The following is an 18,721-nucleotide window of genomic DNA, read 5'->3' on the forward strand; positions in this document are numbered from 1 at the left end:
AATTAAACTCAGCTACAATACGGCTAAGAGCTTTCATAATCTTGTAGGAAATATAATAAAGAATAATAGGTCCTATTTTTTCTGCAGAAAATTCAATGTTTTGTCAAACATCTCGAGTATCAGGGGATCTAATCTATCATTGTCCTTGTGGAATCCATCTTGTGACGAAAAATCTATCTGTTATAAGATATTTTTCTCTTACGACAAGACCTAATTTTATGATGCCTGAATTTATAGGTATAGAAGAATTAGACCTATGGAGAGAGAGGATGAAAAGAGAAAAATGGAATGATCAGATAAAATATAATGGAGATAAGAGAGTGCATGCCAGAATGGAAACTGGCCATATCATATCGCAATCTTCTGAATCAACAAAAAAAAGAGAAAGAATATGTAATAAAAGGACTAGAATAAACAATAAACCAAGTCAGTCTCATAAAACAATATCAACATTAAAACAAAGATCTATTCAACAATTTAGAATACAAAGTATACATTGTTGCGTGTGTACACTCCGTAACTCTACGGTCCAATGGAGGGCTCAAGTTACCAATAATAGGATATTATGTATCATTAGATAATACATCACGCCTTGCGCCATTGACTAGGAACTCCTTCGTGCGTACAACTAACGAGTTTACTTGATTACAACTTTCAAATAACGATCGTCAATTATTTTCGAATTATTTTTGTCGTGAACTAGAAATCCTTTGGGTATGCGGAACGGCAATTTTCAGTTGAGTTCAGCTAATGTTTCTTTTGTAATGGGTTCATGGTCATTGTATGTAATATCTATTTACCTACTATTCGTCATATTCTTTATTGCGAAATTATTATTTTGGTTAAAGTATATGACAATATGAATTTTAAGTCCTGTCTTACAATTTTCGTAACCCTGAGGCCTTTTCATTACCTAATGTTTTGTTCATTAATAGCCATATACCTATAATCAACCGTCTGTATAGATTTGTTTCAAAGTTAATTTGGAATTGTAATCATCAAAAGGAATAGATAACCTGTCAAACTTTGTAGACCTATTCCATTACGCTAACAAAAGGACACAGGCGTAGGTATATCTAAAATTTTATTAACATAGCAAACAAGAAATAGAAGGCTTTCTAAGTCCCGATCGATAAAGTAAAGTTTCTATACTGTAATAGGGTCAAGAGGTAGACAAATATATGGACAACTTAAGCTTTTATCCCTTCGAGGATATACAGATACAAAGTAAATGTTATTCAAAAAATATTAGCTATTTCTATACTCGTTGTAAGAGTATTGTCACCAATAGTAGATTAATGCCTAATTCCTATTAAGAAAGGATACTTATAGAAGGTTTAAGAATAGGAGTTACTTGACGTTTGCTCTATGACACTTGTGTCAAATGAACTGTCCGTAAACTAATCGTTTCTTGTTAAAATAGATACTGGCCACAAGTTGCCTTTCTATTATTTGGCAGAAATAGATACTGAATATCGACCTGTACCTATATAAAGTGAAATTATACAAAGAATTAATTCCGTTGTTCCAATGAATCTCCAATATTCCTAGCAGTAAATAAATGTTTAATTTTCGTCGGTTTCTTTAACCATGCAACCCAAACATTGCAGTGGTTATCGAAAATACAAAATCAATTAAGCTGAAAGCAATTTTGTTTTTAAAATAATGTTGAACATTAAATTAAGTTAACCTATACGCTTACTCGTAGGTATGGTCAGTATATAAATAATAAAAAGGTATGCTCGGCTATACCAATTTTCGTAAGAGGTAAAGTTTTGTAAGATAAGGCTTTAAGGGGTAATCTTTAATGAACAGAACCAATACTGAGAATTGTCTTTTCAATCAAGACCCTGTGTGCGACATAGGCTATACTTGATTCTCTAATTAGGTACAAACTGACAGACAAAAGACAATCAAGCATGTAATGATAAGAATACAATGATCATAAATTTTCTTTAGATTTAGTCTGAATCGATAGAGGTGTGTACCTACATAGTATTAAAACCTAAGAAGAATAAGCTTAATCCGAGTATTTTAAGTAGTTTCCTCGACGCGTGAAACCATATAAAACTCTCTAGTAATAAACTACGAAGATAATCCCACATACAAGTCACGCATTGCAGATATAATTGTTGGAACAAGCGGCAGGATTCCTATTAATCCGAAAGCTGCAACGGAAAACTAGAATACAAAAATACAGGATTTTTCTCCTAAACAATACAAAGATAACAAACAAAGCAAATTGAAACTGAGCAGCGACTGTGAAAAATGTTATAAAAAGATTCCTGACAATACAATGGTATTCGTTGAATTGGGGCTTTGTCATTTGTAATATGACCCAAAAAAGACTGACAAGATTTCAATGTAACAACATTCTTCTTTAACCAGCTCTGATTATTTCATCTTAAATCTTATGTAAAGCAAAACGATCCTCTGTCTATACTTTCTAGTTCATCATTGATCGATTTGAGGTCTTAACAGTCTCACATACCTATATCTTTGGGTACCAGACCTTACAAACATTGAATCTAATCTACATCTTCCTTAATAGAATCTGCGTTTATTTAGGATAGCGTTGGCAGGCGTTGATAACCAACCCTTATATTTGCCACAAAGGGCCTAATATCTCCCAGTGTCAGACATCACGGGTTCATGACGTCACTATGACGTGTAGTTTCATTATCTCCCTTGTAATAGGACGTATGAGGGTGCTTACAAATAATTACACCACATGCTTATGGTGTTTGTGTTAGGGTGTTTAGCTTGTGGCTTTGTTTTCTGACTTCATGTTTGTGAGATATAGATTTTCTTGCTAATATTAATTCAATTTGGTAGGTTTTGTCATAGTCAAACTATGTAATGAATGTTGATGCATGTACCTACATGAGGTTTATGAAGGAAGCTTTAGGTACACTGGTACACACAATTCATGATATCAACACTTATCTTTTTCATATTATCAGCACTTTACTTAATAGCTTCATATTAACGAGAACTTTTTGGAAATGCCATATCCGTATTTTGATCGGATGTCAATTTAAGAAGATAAGTCATTTAATTAAACATTTACGCTCGAATTTTGCACATTGTCATGAATTGAAACCTATAATCAGGTAGCGTATGACCAAACAAAACCCTCCAAAGGAAGATGCTAAAACTACAATAACTAGGTAGGGTATCATAAATAAAATAAAGAGATAATTTTTCTCTTACATTAGCGGCCAACATTGTCTTTAACCTGAAGCCTCCAACAAAAAAGTTTAAACAGAAAAAAAAAGGCGTCATAAACGCCTCTTTTGGAGGACAGCCATCGCGATTCAATATGAGAGTACGCTTTGGACTTAATGAATCTGTTACTATTGGTTCGTAGCCAAGATATAACAGTTTAAGTTAAGACTTTATTTTAGACCGCGTTATCTTTTGAAACTATTGATAAGTCTGTACTACAGTAGCTTAAAATTAAGGTAACTGCAACCGGCAACGAAAATCAAGGATATAAAGCGAGGTGATCCCTCTTGTTATTTCAATGTAGTAAGATGGTGATGAATGTAGGAAAATCGGCTTCGAAAAAGCTCGTAACTACTTGACAATTTTGGGCGTTTGCAGCACGCTTACGAGATTCAAATAATAATTTAACCATAATAGTATAACTTCTAGTCTTGGGAACAGGGCAGGAGGAAGACGAAGAAGTATAACTTCTAGTCTACCACATAGTTTATCTAAGAGGACATTCCAGATGAATACGTACATACTGTTACATTTGCATCATACCTTTTAACAGCAACCTACGTAAAATACAAAAAATACCTATTGCCACAATATAAAAACAGTGAATTTTAGTGTCAAAGAAGTGACAAGGGTCCGTTACATTTACACGAGCCGCTCTCCCTTCCATTATTTTCCGGAATAAACTCAAGGTTTTATATCATCTACAAAGGTAAGTTGTTACGATATCAGAAAATTATTGGCCTGACCAACACGTGTCAAAGTACTGGATACGATCCATTTTATTGAACCAAGTTAAGTGGAATATTTTAGTTCTTACACGTGGTGATATTCTACCTGCGTTAAGGCGAAATGTTAAAGGTAAAATAGGTAGATAGGTAAGGGTAGGATAACTCCATGTAAAACACTGGTGCTCAGCTGCATCTGGTTAGAGCGGAAGCCGACCCCAACACAATTTTGAAAAGGCTAGCTAGCTAGATAACGTTGTAAACTGTTCATATTGATTAAGTCATTGTTCGTGAAAGCCCTCCTATACATAACTATCCACCATCTATCTGACATACATTGAGAGATATATTTTCTGGGTACGGTATGACAGCGATAGGGATTGACACGTACCTAGGTGTATATATAACATCACTCACACATTACACATGTATTTCCTTTATCGTATTTTAAGCTTAATACCAATACGAAATAAATAAAAGACTATCGCATAAACAAAGAAGGCTTCAAAAGTTATAGCATTAAGTATTAGGAACAAAACAGCAGCATCATCACGTCATGAACCAGACAGAACGCCTAAATAGCGCCAATTGCCAAATTAACGACACCCAATAAAAAATATTAATAACACCATAAAGTTTATTGCTGTCTGAGAAAATGGGATAAAAACCTCGATTGGCTATAAAATACGTTTCTTATTATGATTTAGCTTTTGGTACTCTATTCAAGCGAGATAACATGCTTTTAAAATAATCATTTTTTCTTGCATCCGCACAACTCGGTCTTCAATTTAAAGTAATTAAAGACGATTGACGAGGAAGAAAAATGCAGAATTGTAAATGATTCAAGGGCCCTTAACAGCATGATAAAACTCTAAAATGTATGGTATTTTAACCAGGCCGTATGAGGTCGCATTTTCTTCCGCTTAATTATGATTTTCCATATCAGTACCCTCAAATAATTTTATCAATATTTTATCCATGCCTCATTGATCTACATAATCAGCAGAGCTTTGTGGTAAAGTTTCTATTAGCATGAGTTAAGTATAAAAGATTATTATGCGTGTATCAACTGACACAGACTTTTCAAATGATTCGATGGTTTTAGATTTCCAGATTCTATTCGGCTGCAAACTCCAAAGTATAAAAAGCAAGGGAGTAAGAGTGCGTCTAAGAGTTTAGGCTGATGCAATGTGTAGTAGGTACTTAATTATTATGACATCTGTAGAATCTTTAACTTCTGTTGTACATGTGTAATTGGTAATTACATCTACCATGACGTCAATCCGTCAGCTTGAAAAACAAACTGTCTGCAATCAGCAAAGCTAGAGATTACACGTGAAGACAATTTACTTTATACTTCGGAGTAAGCGCTTACGACAGCTAAAAACGAAGATGGAGTAGAATAGAATAGAATAGAATAGAATAGACCGCTGGGTGGAGCTGTAAAAGTTTCGGTTTGCTGTGTACCTAAAATAATGTTGCAAAGTTAGCTATGTCAGCATTTTCGCGTAGATTCCATATTAATATGTTAATGATGTTCTGAGCAAGCTACCTGTGTTTTCTTATCAACAATGTTTGCTGAACTTTTAGATAGGATAACAGGAGCGTTATTCATTTGGAAATTAAACTTTAAATGCCTGCCACTTACGATTTAGTTCTAGAAGATTTTTATGCTAACATTTTTACCTCATATCTCGTTTGTTCGCGAATAAAAACGCTTCAGAGAGGTCAAGTTTCACTCAATTGCTCTTATCAACTCGAAACACTACATATGCTTCGCGTAACGAACTGCTGGCATCCCAATATAATTGTTGAGGATTTTTTTATTGAAGCGGGAATTTTAATTGGTGGTAGGTATAATCAATTTTGTAAGTCGTTGAACTTGCGGTTCGTAGGAAAATGTTGTTGTGGTATTTTTGTTGATTGATGAAGAAGTCAGATTGATTTATGCTGTTAATGAGAAGTTACATACGCTTATTTGTCTGTTTATTTGCTCACTAGAGATACAACTTTGACGATAGCACCTAAGATGTAATGTTAAAGAGTAATATCGATTGGAGTTACAAGAGAAAGGTTAGCAATTTTTGGAATCACTACTTGGACGTAAAATAGTTTTTTTGTGAATGGCATCTCGCAGTTCAGCCTAGGAGGCTGTTTACTGCTTAACCGGTCAAATCCCTGTGGATGCCTAGAGTTTAAGGCCTCCAGCCAGGGGCAAAAAAAGCTTACAAACTAAGCGACTGCGCTAAGGGCACCCCCTGTGGGGTACGAGCCTCGGCTTAGGGCGTCGCTGACTACAGCAAAGGGACAGGCTGGATCATGTTTAAGGGGCGTTTTAACTTTAACGCTCAGCTACGCGGGCTGGCTAAGCAAGGGTCGGGGGGGGAGTTTGACTTTCTACGCGTACGCGTACCTCGGCGGCGAGGTTTCGGAAGTTTTCGGATGTGTCTATGTTTCCTGAGAGTGCTAGTGTCCCTACGGCTCTCTTGGAGCACTGTGATGGGGTCGTCAGGAAGGGTCAGGGTGTGTCTTGGCCGGCGGAGTTTACTCATCCGCGAAGGTTCGTATTGGACGGCCGATACGATCAGTGGGTTGCGGTGCTTGACTGCACCGTCGAAGTGACGCTTGGTAAGGCGTTTGAGAAATTGCGCCACGGTAGGCACTTTAAGATCGACGTGTAACATTTCGTTACGAACGTAGAAGGGCGCACCGGTTATTCTACGGAGATACTTGTTCTGCAGGGTCTGCATTCTGTGGATGAAGCGGGGTTTTGCGTGGGCAAAGATGGCCCCCGCATACGTCATGATGGGACGGATCACACCTGTGTAAAGGCGCAGTTTAGCTTTAAGAGCTAACTTACTTGACGCATTGGTCAGGAAGTAGAGGCGGCTCATAGCGAAGGCGGCTCTGCCGCGGGCCGCTTTGATGTGTGGAGCGAACGTGAGATGTTTATCTAGGATTACTCCTAGATACTTGGCTTGCTCTTTCCAAGGAATGGGCTTGCCGTTCATGGTGACAGGGGGGGGAGTGCCAGGCTTGTGGCGTGGTCTACTGAACAGCACCGCCTGGCTTTTGTCCGGGTTCACTTCGATTCTCCACTTCCAGAACCAGTCAGCTAAGTTATTGACTGCCTCCTGGAGGGTTCGGGCGATGGTTTTAATGTCACGGCCTGTATAGTATATGGCCGTGTCATCAGCGAAGAGTGCTAATTTCACTTTTTGGGACTTGGGAATATCGCTCGTGTACAGCGAGAAGGCGAGTGGGGAGATGACAGAGCCCTGAGGGACTCCCGCTGTGATCGGGTGTGGGTCAGATAGTGACTTGCCGATGCGGTAACGAAAGGTGCGGTTCGACAGAAAGTCTCGCAGGATGAGTACGAGACGATCCGGCACTCCTAGTTGGTATAGCTTATATATTAAGCCATTGTGCCAGACCTTGTCGAAGGCTTTCGCTATGTCAAAGAAGAGCACCCCCGTTGGGAGTTTACGTTGGAACCCAACGCTTACGTCCTCAACGATACGGTGCACTTGGTGGACACACGAGTGTTGGTTTCTAAATCCAAACTGCTCGTTAGGAATAAGGCTCTTTCTCTCGACATAATCTTTGAGACGCTTATGAATAAGTCTCTCATAGATTTTGCCGAGAGAGGTGAGGAGGCTGATCGGTCTGTAGCTCGAAGGCTCCGATTTAGGTTTGCCTGGTTTGGGTATGCCGATGACTGTGGCTTCTTTCCAGGCTTGGGGAAAGATGTTATTGTTCAAGGCGCCATTGAAGATGGCTACCAATAGAACAATCATTTGTGCGGGGAGGAGTTTGATGACTTTGTTCGTGATTCCGTCCCTGCCGGGAGCTTTCCTCGGCTGAAGGTTTTTGATGATGTCCTCTACCTCGTCTACAGTGACGGGGGGTAGGGGGTCATCTGGGTCATCAATGGGTGGGAGGGCTGCTCTACGTTCGACCTCTGCGTTCACCTTTTCGAGGTGGCGCTGGTCGAAGGGTTGTGAGCTGGGAGAGCATTGGGACTCTAGGCTGTTGGCTAGGCATTCCGCTTTCTCATCGTCTTCGAAGGCGATGCTTTTGTCGGGTCTGGTGATGGGAGGAATGTTATAGTCCTCGACGGAACGTAACTTCCTTTGGAGTTGCCAAAAGGCGAGGTGATTAGGCTCAAGTTCGCTCAACGTCTTGTCCCAGCGGCTCGAACGTAACTCCGCAATGCGTGTCTTTACAGCACGCTGCAATCTACGCATGTGGGTTTTGTTCTCCTCGCAGGAAAGGCGCTGTAGGCACGTGTGGCTGCATTCTTCTCGGTTAACAATTCACGTACGTCGGCGGGCAGTTTCCATCGTTGATCACTCAACTCTGGGACTTCCCGTGAGCAATCCTCAATTATGGATTGCACGTGCTCTGTTAGCGAGTCGATTGCGACCGTCGTGTCCGCGACTGAGCTAATATTATCTGGGATTTTATCAAGGTGGGGTGACGTGGTAGATTCCAGCTTTTCGCTTACTTTCTTCCAGTCAGTTACCACCCTGGTAGGAGTTGGAGCGTCCGGGTCTAGGCCCGTTCGAGACTCTAGGTGTACTAATACTGGCCTGTGGTCTGAAGTAAGCTCGTGGATGGTTTCGATTTGCTTCAGCCTGAGGTTAATGTTCTTGAGTAGAGCTATGTCAAGAACGTCAGGTTGATGCGTCGTTAGATGAGGGAAGTGAGTGTGCTCCATTGGGGCTATCGGATCGAAGTGGAGTATACCGCTATGGTTGAAAATGACTTTACCTCTGGGGTTTGATAGTCTGCTGTTCCAGGCAGGGTGTTTGGCGTTGAGGTCTCCTGCTATGATAACAGAGTTGCTCAGGCCGAAGAGAGTGGTGAGGTCCTTTATGAGAAGGGAGTGATTTTCCGTTTCCCCCATTTTCTTAGGAGCCATGTACGCAGAGACAATTGTCACTGGCGGGTGGTTCGTCATGCCTAGCCGGCATAGAGATACTTCTAGAGTTGATTCTAGGACTGGTGGGTCTAATCGAATGCAGTGCAGAGAATTCTTGTAGTAGACAAGAGTGCCTCCGCCTGGGCCGCGCGACCGATCATTGCGCACTAGACTGTAGTTAGCAATTCTGGGGTCGCGGTTATGAGGTTTGAGAAAGGTTTCCTGGATAAGGAAGACGTCAATTTGGTGATCGCAAAGGAAGTTTGCGATCTCCTCCTTCTTGTCATTCATGCTATTTGCATTGAAGTAGGCCAATTTTAGGGAACGCGGTTTGAAACACGACCTTGTATGGAACCTATCCATACTAGTCGTAATTAAGTGCCCCTAGGGCCCGTTCTATGTCTGGGTATCGACCCAGAATCTCAAGGAGTTTTTGGGCATTGTTGCCCGCGGCCTTGACTTCCGCCGCCATGCGATCGGCGGCAGGGGTGAAAAACGCTCTGTAGGCGTTGAAAATAACATCTATTGCCCGTTCCCCGTTGGGGGCAGGGAATTGCGCACTGGGCCTGGGGCTTGTGCAATGGGGGTCGGGGCGGGGGTGGTTCTCCGCTCGACCAAGGTTGGAGTTGCTACTGCAACTGGGGGAGGGACAGCGGTGTCCATTAACCCCGGGATGGATGGGGTTGCAGTGGGGCGCAGGGAGGGGAAGGCTCCCTGGTGGTTGAGAGCGTTCCATGGAGACGGTCTCTGCGGGCTGAGTCTGGCGGGGGGGGGTTGGGAGGTCTTCACAGAAGGACTCTCCCTCTGTTGCCGTGCGCTGTGGCGTTTGGCGAGCCTCCTTTGGGCTAACTTGGGGCTTTCGGACAGCCCTGTAATTGGCGGGTGACCCGCTTGGCCGCAAAGCACGCAGCTTGGAGGCTCCGTGCATTGCGTGACATCCTTGGGGCGGGGGCAGTCCGCCGTGGAATGGGCCCCTAGGCACTTAACGCACCTGTGAGGGGCGAAACAATTGCCTTGGCTGTGACCATACAGCTGGCATCTATGACATTGTCCTACTATTGAGGACTTATATGGTTTTTCGACCTTGATGCCCGTGAGCGAGCAGATCGACTTTAACTTAAATATGGGGTGTGGGCCGGTGGTCTGCTCACAAATGACCAGTACCATGTCGTACTGGTCACCCCCGCGCGCCTTGTGTAGGCGGTGCACTTTTAAGGCCGGGATGTTTTGGGCCTGAAGGTCTTGGAGAACCTCCTCGGTGGAGATCTCCCTAGGGACGCGCCTAATGACTACCCTTACCGGGATATCTTCCGGCAGGGAGTATGTGTGGAAGGCGATTTGCCTTCCACGAAGTTCGCGAGATAGATCGCGGAAATCGGTAGTGGATGGGACCTGAACTCTGATCCCTTGGGCCGTGGATCTGGCCGATGTGTAGTTGATTCTGCGCTCCGCGCAGAATTTGGACACTTCGGTCCATTTCGATTTGTCCTGTATGTACAGGGGGGGGGGGCTTTCAGCTTCCTAGCTGATGACGTAGGCGTGGCCGGTGAGAGGGCCATGGGGCTGTCCGGTCGGCTGCTCGGACCAGCTATAGCCGACGGTTGGATTGGGCGGGCCGCACGAGGGCCATCGGCGACGAGGGGAGAGGGGAGGCCGGTGAGTCAGCCATTGGACTGGCCGGAGAGTCAGCCATAGGGCTGATCGGCCTAGATGGACGGGGAAGGCGGTCTGCAAACCGCTTGAAGTGGCTGAGGGGAGGGGGAGAGGGGAGAGGCCTAGGGGCTTTTGACCCCTTTGATCTCTTCCCCCTCCTCTTGCCCTCTCTACTAGTTGAAACTCGTCCTCGGAGGACGAGTTTCCACTCGTGGTGAGTGGGGATCTTGAGCGTGAGCCGGAGCGGGAGCGGGCGCCCGCTAGTAGAGAGGGAAAGGAGCCTCCCTCCCCTCAGCCACTTCAAGTGGTTTGCAGACCGCCTTCCCCGTCCATCTAGGCCGATCAGCCCTATGGCTGACTCTCCGGCCAGTCCAATGGCTGACTCACCGGCCTCCCCTCTCCCCTCGTCGCCGATGGCCCCTCGTGCGGCCCGCCCAATCCAACCGTCGGCTATAGCTGGTCCGAGCAGCCGACCGGACAGCCCCATGGCCCTCTCACCGGCCACGCCTACGTCATCAGCTAGGAAGCTGAAAGCCCCCTGTACATACAGGACAATCGAAATGGACCGAGGTCCAAATTCTGCGCGGAGCGCAGAATCAACTACACATCGGCCAGATCCACGGCCCAAGGGATCAGAGTTCAGGTCCCATCCACTACCGATTTCCGCGATCTATCTCGCGAACTTCGTGGAAGGCAAATCGCCTTCCACACATACTCCCTGCCGGAAGATATCCCGGTAAGGGTAGTCATTAGGCGCGTCCCTAGGGAGATCTCCACCGAGGAGGTTCTCCAAGACCTTCAGGCCCAAAACATCCCGGCCTTAAAAGTGCAAACTTCAATATATACCCAGAATTAGGCCTCAACTTTAGTGCCAGTGAAAACACTCAAACCCGTTAGCATATAACTAAGCTAAAGTATAACAAACCCATTGGCACGTTCTTGCAGCACTTGTCTGCTAAAACACTTCATATAAGGCTTCTTCATCGAGTGTTTATGACGAGAAGAAGCGTCGAATTCTCTCGTAATCCATCTAATATACAATTCCATAATCTTCTCTCAGGCATACATTCGTGAAAACATGTAGGTGGTACGCTGTACCCTACAGCAGAATTTTAATAAGTGGATGGCATTTTTATGCCAGTTTTCGTAGAAAAAGGACTGGTATGTATTTTATGTATGCTTACGTTAAGAGAAATACCTATGTGATCTTGTAATTTGCAGTAAGTTAATGTTTAAGAGTAATATTTTATCGAAAATGTATGTAATTGATAGCCAGACATAACCCCCTGAGGTGTCTATTTTATTAATTTGACAATGCTTACGCTGATAAAGGCAAATACATATTATTTTGCTAACTTTGGTATAAACAGAAGACGACCTTTCTACAAAATTGCAATCTGTGAGTGACATAAATTATAAGCATATGAAAAAAAAAACAAAACTCATTAGTGAATCGTAAGTCAGCAATAAAGTCAACAGGTGACTACAATCTGGAGTGTTTCTGAAAAGCACCTGTCAGCCTCCGAAGCTGGCTGTGGGCCAAACTGACAGCGTAATGGCGTCAAACTTTAAATTGCCATAAAAGTGATTACTGCCTTCCATTCTTGTTGCTTTACTGGCAAGCACTTCAAATGTTTCTATTAGAGACTCATTTGATTGTATCGCATGCTATTCTTATTGCTTTTTTGTAATGCACGACCATTGGATGAAGGTAATCTATTTAGTGGGGCATTCGATGACAGAACTTCAAGGTGCTTTTTCAAAGCACTATCAATACCAAATTGATCACTACAATTTATCCTTATGCAAAATTGACCTAAAATGTAGCTCATATAAATTGCAACAAAATTGAATATCATCCGTCAACAGAATTTGCAATTAGAGCTTATTCAATTTCAGTATAGCAGTACGGATCCAGAATAACAATAGAACGGCAATCAGACAATAGGTTAATCTGATCTGTACTTCTGCATTGCAGGTAGAACGGCTGCCCAGTAATGACCTGTTTCCCGCCTTCACGCCTCCAACTGGTTCAATTAGTGCGGACAGCACACAGATTTTGCTACAGTTATCCTTTTGAAATCTGAATTTATTTTGCGCGTCGTTAGTGATTTGATTTTTTAAGGGGCGTTCCAGTTATTTTAGAGGCAAAATATTTATGATATTGAAATAACGAAATATAAAAAAGTATGGATCCATAGATTCATTAAGCAAACCATACAAGAAATATTTATGAAACAAAGCTGCACTGCAAGAAACCAAAAAATGTTAAAATCACCAAATCATAATTAAGATGTCCAAAAATTCAAGACAAATATTTGGCAAAGAGAGAATGGCCTATATCCATGAGGTCAACGCCACATCCCATGAAATATAAGGACTCATGCCAAACATAGAAGTGGAACAGTAAAAATTATTTAAGCTGATTTAGGTCCTCATTCTGATCTAGTGCCAACAGCTAAAACTTGGCACAAGACGACTCCGTCTAGACTAGACTGACATTAAGGATATCTAGTCAAGAGAGGTCAAAAAAATGGAGCACATACTTTTATGGAGAAATTAAGAGCACTTGTAACTCTCGTCGAAGCGAAAATTTCTCGTCTCGTCTTTTAGATCGATATGGTGTAATGTAGCTAGGATATGATTAAATATCAACGCTTCTTTTCGACTACAATTACTGATATATAACATTTTTAGAAAGAACGACTCAATGCCCTTTGAGTATCGCCCTAAAGTAAAAAAAACAACTTCAATGAAAAGTCTCGTCCTTAAAGAAAATAAGGTTTTCTTTGGAAACAAAATCTCTTGTTACGAAATCGACGGAATTGCTCAGGCTGAACAAAAAAAAACCTTTTGGGGTTTTTGTTACAATTTTTGGAGAAGCTATATTGTTAGCGAGATTTCTTGCTTTTTCTTGGAAGTTATTCGTCAGAACTTTTAGCGTGTGTGACATAAATCTTATTTTTGAAGGTATTGTGCACGCGTCACATTTTTTTTATGCAAAAATTATTCTTGGGTACCAAAATACCGTCGCGCGAAGATTTTGAATAAATTAGAATTATTTTCGTTATCTCACATTTATATTTTGGGCTTAATAAGTAAAGTCCTTAATTGAGAAGGGGGAGTTTCAGGTAACGGTAAAGTTTTACTCCTCAGATCGCGGAACTTTGCACAAATTTTGATTTTAAATAAATAGTTAGAAAAAAATTATGTCGAAGTAAAAACCTGTCTTACTCATCAAGGGTAAAATGTATGTAACTCTAACGATTAACAAAATCGTAACCAGCCATCAAATCACCTGTTTGACCAATTGGCGGCAATTTACGAGCTGGTTATAGTTTGGTTATCATTATAGTTATATTACATTATACCAACATGCTTGTTTTATCATTTTGATTTTGGATAACGGTGAAAATTGCTATTTTGCCACCCACTACTCCAAATATATTGATAAAAGCTTTCTTCATAGTTCAATCGACTTGCTATACTTTTGGTTAAAATGATTTTTTTGTTGTATTTTCTGAGAAGGGAGTATTATATGCCTTACATTAATTTATATAGCTAATGAAAAGGACAGTTTAAGTCGCAATTAGCCTAGCCGCAGGTTCTATTACAACTGCACTTATTTGCAGACATAATAAAAAATCTGTGGCCTATTTCAATCTCAACTTTTGTTCCCTTTCTGGAACAAACATTTACTGGCACTGACAGACTTTTAAATAAGTTAAAAGAAAATTAACTCGCTGGAAATAAATGGCTAGATTGCGCAGCCATTACGACAAACTGAAGTTGCTCGTAGTTCGGCAAAGTGGTTTTATTTTAGCCCTACTTCGTAATATAAAAATCTTTATTCATCCTACTTCTTATGTAATGAAATATAACTTTGTTTATACAATGAAAAAAATACTACTACTCTATCTCCAATTATAACATCTAGACTAAATAAACGACTACCTACATTTGCGTGGGTAGTTTAAGGCGAATCGGATTGCTGAATCGGATTATTCTTTCTTTTGAATTCCTACGGGTGAAGGTAAATCCGGTTCAAAGAAATAAGTCGGATAAATTATGATATTTTCTCGGTAGAAAACGAACTAAGAAGTTTTTCCGAAATTAATATTGCAACACTGAAGAATTTGCTTCAAATTTTCCTGTAACGAATCTCCTTGGCCGCGCTTTTATGACCAACTTTCCTTCAAGATAAAAACATACTAATTCAGAAGAAAATTATACTTTAGAGACTGCATGTGCATACTATGAAATGCATTTTAGCAAAATACCCTCGCCTAACGACCGAAACTAACGATGCTTCAAGATTTAAACGTAAACGGGGTCGACAACTATTATTAATGTTACTACTACCTATGTATTTTGAGTAGAAAAATGAACTTTATATTTACTAAAATCAAGATTGAAAAGTAGAACAGTGCATTATAAAATAATGGCTCTGACCTCTCACATCAATAAATGTATTTTTCGTAGCGTGCGTGACGCAACTATATTTATGTAGGTACCGAACTGTAGAAGAAATATGTATAACGTATGGGATGCTTCGAATATGAGTCATCAAAGTCTGTTTGTTGATCTTTCTCAGCATGTTAAGATACTCAGATACTTCGACTAAGGATTTCGGCTTCTGGAGATATTCTAGTGTTAAGTGAGTCATTGTAAATTCCGGTCCGAATTCGGTTTCAACGCAGTCGGATTTTTGCGATTGCGGTTGTACGGTATTTGTGCTTACAGACACAGTTAAGGCGTCTTACTCAAAATGTATGTATAGAGAAACATATAAAACAGTATATGTAGGTACATAATGAAAGACAGTCCTGTAAAATACCACCCATTTTAAAAATTAACCGGTTCGGTCTGATTGTTGCCCGCATTGTTTTGTCAAAGTAATCCTGCGCAATTCATCACATACAAGTCATTCATCATCATTCGTTTCATACAAAGTAACTGGCTAATTGGCTAAATCTACGGACAGATCAAGATAAGGACAAGGAGAGCATATAAAGTATGAAAAGGATGTTTCCAAACTCCAAGTGTTTTTTATCGGAAAGAAAGCTTCCGGACTGAGTAAACTAGGCATCTTAGCGAGGTCAGGAGATAGAAAACTATTTCCTAGGGATATTGGAACAGAGAGGAAATAGGTTATCTACATGGAAATAGGGTTACAAAATTCAAAACTAACCTGGTTTTCTTGATTGAGCAGTTTCAGTTGGTCGTTTATAAGGCTGTATTTGGCGCTCTCTTCCTTCCGCAACGCCCGCTCCTTCTTCAGCTCAGGGCTCCAGAAGGTCTTTATGCTATGCATGCTGGAGCCCAGTTTCTGATTGGTTAATTCCAGTTCTTTCTTAAGGTTTCCCAGTTCCCGGTGCAGATCGGAATTCTGAGATTGCAGCTCTCCAAGGAAGATACCGGGTGGTTGTTCGCGCCGGTAGTAGTCTTCCTCGGGGGGCGGCGGCGGAGCGTACGAGCGGTCATATTCGCGCTCGAGGGATTGGTAGCGGAGCGGACGAGGACGCGCGCGGTGGTGAGCGCCGGCCGACGCCGAGCGGCCTCGCTCGTCGGGTGCGGGCGAGGGCTCGTCATCTCGATTCAGGTAGGGGCTGCGGCGTGACGGGCTGCGGTCCACCTGAGGCAGGCGGGTCCGCGCACCACCGCCGCCGGCCCAATCCTGCCGGCGCCACTCCTCCCGGCACGGCGGCCGGTCGTCCTCCGCGGCGTACTCGCGGAGATACAGCTTGGCTCGTTTCCCGCGTCAGTGGGGACGCATTGTGCACTGGACTGCGCGACGGGTACGCGACCACTGAACGGAACGCCCGCCGCATCGATCGCTCTTCAGTTGCGCATGCGCGGTTACTGCACAACTTAGCGGCTGGAGCGCTACCGATTGATTCCCGGTCGGTGTTTGTCGCGCGACGGGATCGAGTGCGGCCGCGAAACTCGCAACTAATTTAATTAACATGATATGATTTTCGAATTCGATGTTGTAAAATCAGTATGTCGGGTTTTAATAGCGATACTGACATAATCACTCCTATTGGAATGGCCTTTGATGTATTGATCGTATCGTTATTACTCTGTAGTAAAATACTTCAGTCCCAAACTGTAACGTCACGAACTTGGGTAGGTATGCTGGAAAGAAACATAGGTATCTTCATTAGAGTTCATCCAAGAGTTCATGTACCTATAATTGACCTGAAAACTGACTTCTGACGTCTGGCATAAGAAATTAGATGCTTCCATTTTGAATATTCAGGAATGGATTTAAGACTAGTAGTAGATAAGGTAGTTTCCAGAAATAGAAATTATGTCCCAAATAGCAATAATTTTGATTACACCGTGATTAAAATATTTTAATAAAAATTTTAACCTACGAGTGACCTATATTTTCGTATTTATCGGCCACAAAAAAATCGAAATCCAAAAATTTTATGCACTTATGGGTCCAATCAATTACAGTTTCAATCTCTCGAAAGAGCCTAGGTATCTATTTTTAGACCTCTGTTTTCAACCACCCATTTCCCTGTAGCCGTGTTTTTCAGCATTTCAGCGCTTAATAAAAGCGGTAGCACGGAGACGGCTCTCATCCCGTGACCCACTTACATTTTTTGTCTCATTCGCGTGCGTGTATTTGGTATATTCTTCTCTCTCTATAGTAAGGTCGACTTATGTCGGTCAGAGGCGCTGGTAGCGATCGGGAAGAGGCTAGTGATGGGAACAATGTCGATACAAAATGTTCTAACGACAAGTCTTATTTGTTTTCCATCCCGTAAGAGATATTTCTGAGAATTTCCTTTTAACTTCAGTAGGTAAGTGGAACGTCAATGTTCTTGAAGTAATCTAATTGAAAGTGAAGTAGCGTGCTTGTGTATTTACTTATATCATAACGTAGGTATGAGGGCAATATTGCTGTTTATCAGACCTCGTTATAGCAGGACCTGTTTCGATAAAGTAACATTTGACAGAGTAGGTATTTGCCACAACTGAATCTAGGTAAGTAATTGCCAACTACAGTTAAAAGTTTGACTAATCCTACATCGCCTACGTTAGGCTTTGTACAACAAACTGTTAGGCTTTGTACAACAAAGAACTACCAGTTAGGACAAAAACAGTGCAGCAATCTGGTAAACTAAACTACAGCGCTTAACTCGGTTACTAATGAACATTTTCCGATGTTTCATCACTTTTGAAAGCTCATATCCAGTCGACATTCATCCAACACTACAGGCTTCAGCGACCGAAGCGCAGGATGAATGAAAAGCAGGGAATCTCAAACAGCGCGCGCCTCGTAAAAAATTACACCGTCGTCGTCGGTCGTTAGTGGCGCCACTGTCGCAATAGCTGCTCTATTGGTTTGCTCAGCACTCTGCGTTTTATGAAATCCTGGTACCTCGTTTGATTTTGTAGAGGGACGCTTAAAAAAATTGCTGGTAATTTTTGGTTGGATGTTCGATGAAATGTTTGGCGATTTTATCGGATGGGTACACAATTTAATGGGTGGAATTTTATTGAATTAGGTACGAATTTTAATGGAGTTTATCGACGAAGTGGTTTATTTTTGTACTGAAAGGTTGCCTCTGCGTTTCAGTTTACTTACATACCTACACATAGGTATATAACTAGTAAATACTTTATTAATTTAAACTGTAAAATAAATTGAGTCAGTTCTATTATTAATTGAAGGCACATCTGGCACATCCCCGTCCCCCTATTCTCTCTGATCGAGGATGTAATTTTTTTCACTCATTTTTTTGTACTTGTTATTGCCAAAATATACGTAAGTAGGTACCTACCTAGGTAAGTATTAGAAAATACATAGACGGGGTAGGAGGTTACAGGCACAAAATACATAGGTACAGAAGTCAATCTACATACAAAGCGCGTTCGAGTCACGCAGACAAAGGTGTCTATGTGTGCGTGTTCACAGACGCGCTGTCTCAAAACAACTCAAAACAGTGCGAGCGCGGCTGCCGCTTTCTTGAGATAAGCGCGTCACACAAAGGTAGATAAATGTGCACGCGTTGTGATACCTACCTAACTGTAATTTGACTGTAATATTTTTAATTTTAATAACAAAAGAAAAAGTAATAATGGAGCAACAAAATTCGTATTATAATTGAACAAGTTGACGGTTGTTTTATACAACAATAAACAGTGAATTGTCGTTTTTTTAGCCTGCCGTATT

General features: G+C 41.7%; 1 protein-coding gene across 1 annotated transcript in view; it reads right to left on the reverse strand.

Moving 5' to 3' along the window:
• Positions 1–15,993, reverse strand: part of LOC110380641 (myosin-9) — a 50,984-nt gene extending 34,991 nt beyond the window's left edge. The window contains exon 1 of the mRNA XM_064041318.1: positions 15,722–15,993. Within this exon, the coding sequence (XP_063897388.1) occupies positions 15,722–15,844 (123 nt within the window). The 5' untranslated portion in view covers positions 15,845–15,993. The remainder of the gene's footprint in view (positions 1–15,721) is intronic.
• Positions 15,994–18,721: the final 2,728 nt, after the last annotated feature.

The sequence above is a fragment of the Helicoverpa armigera genome, chromosome 24, assembly GCF_030705265.1.
Source record: "Helicoverpa armigera isolate CAAS_96S chromosome 24, ASM3070526v1, whole genome shotgun sequence".
Classification (NCBI taxonomy): Eukaryota; Metazoa; Arthropoda; class Insecta; order Lepidoptera; family Noctuidae; genus Helicoverpa; species Helicoverpa armigera.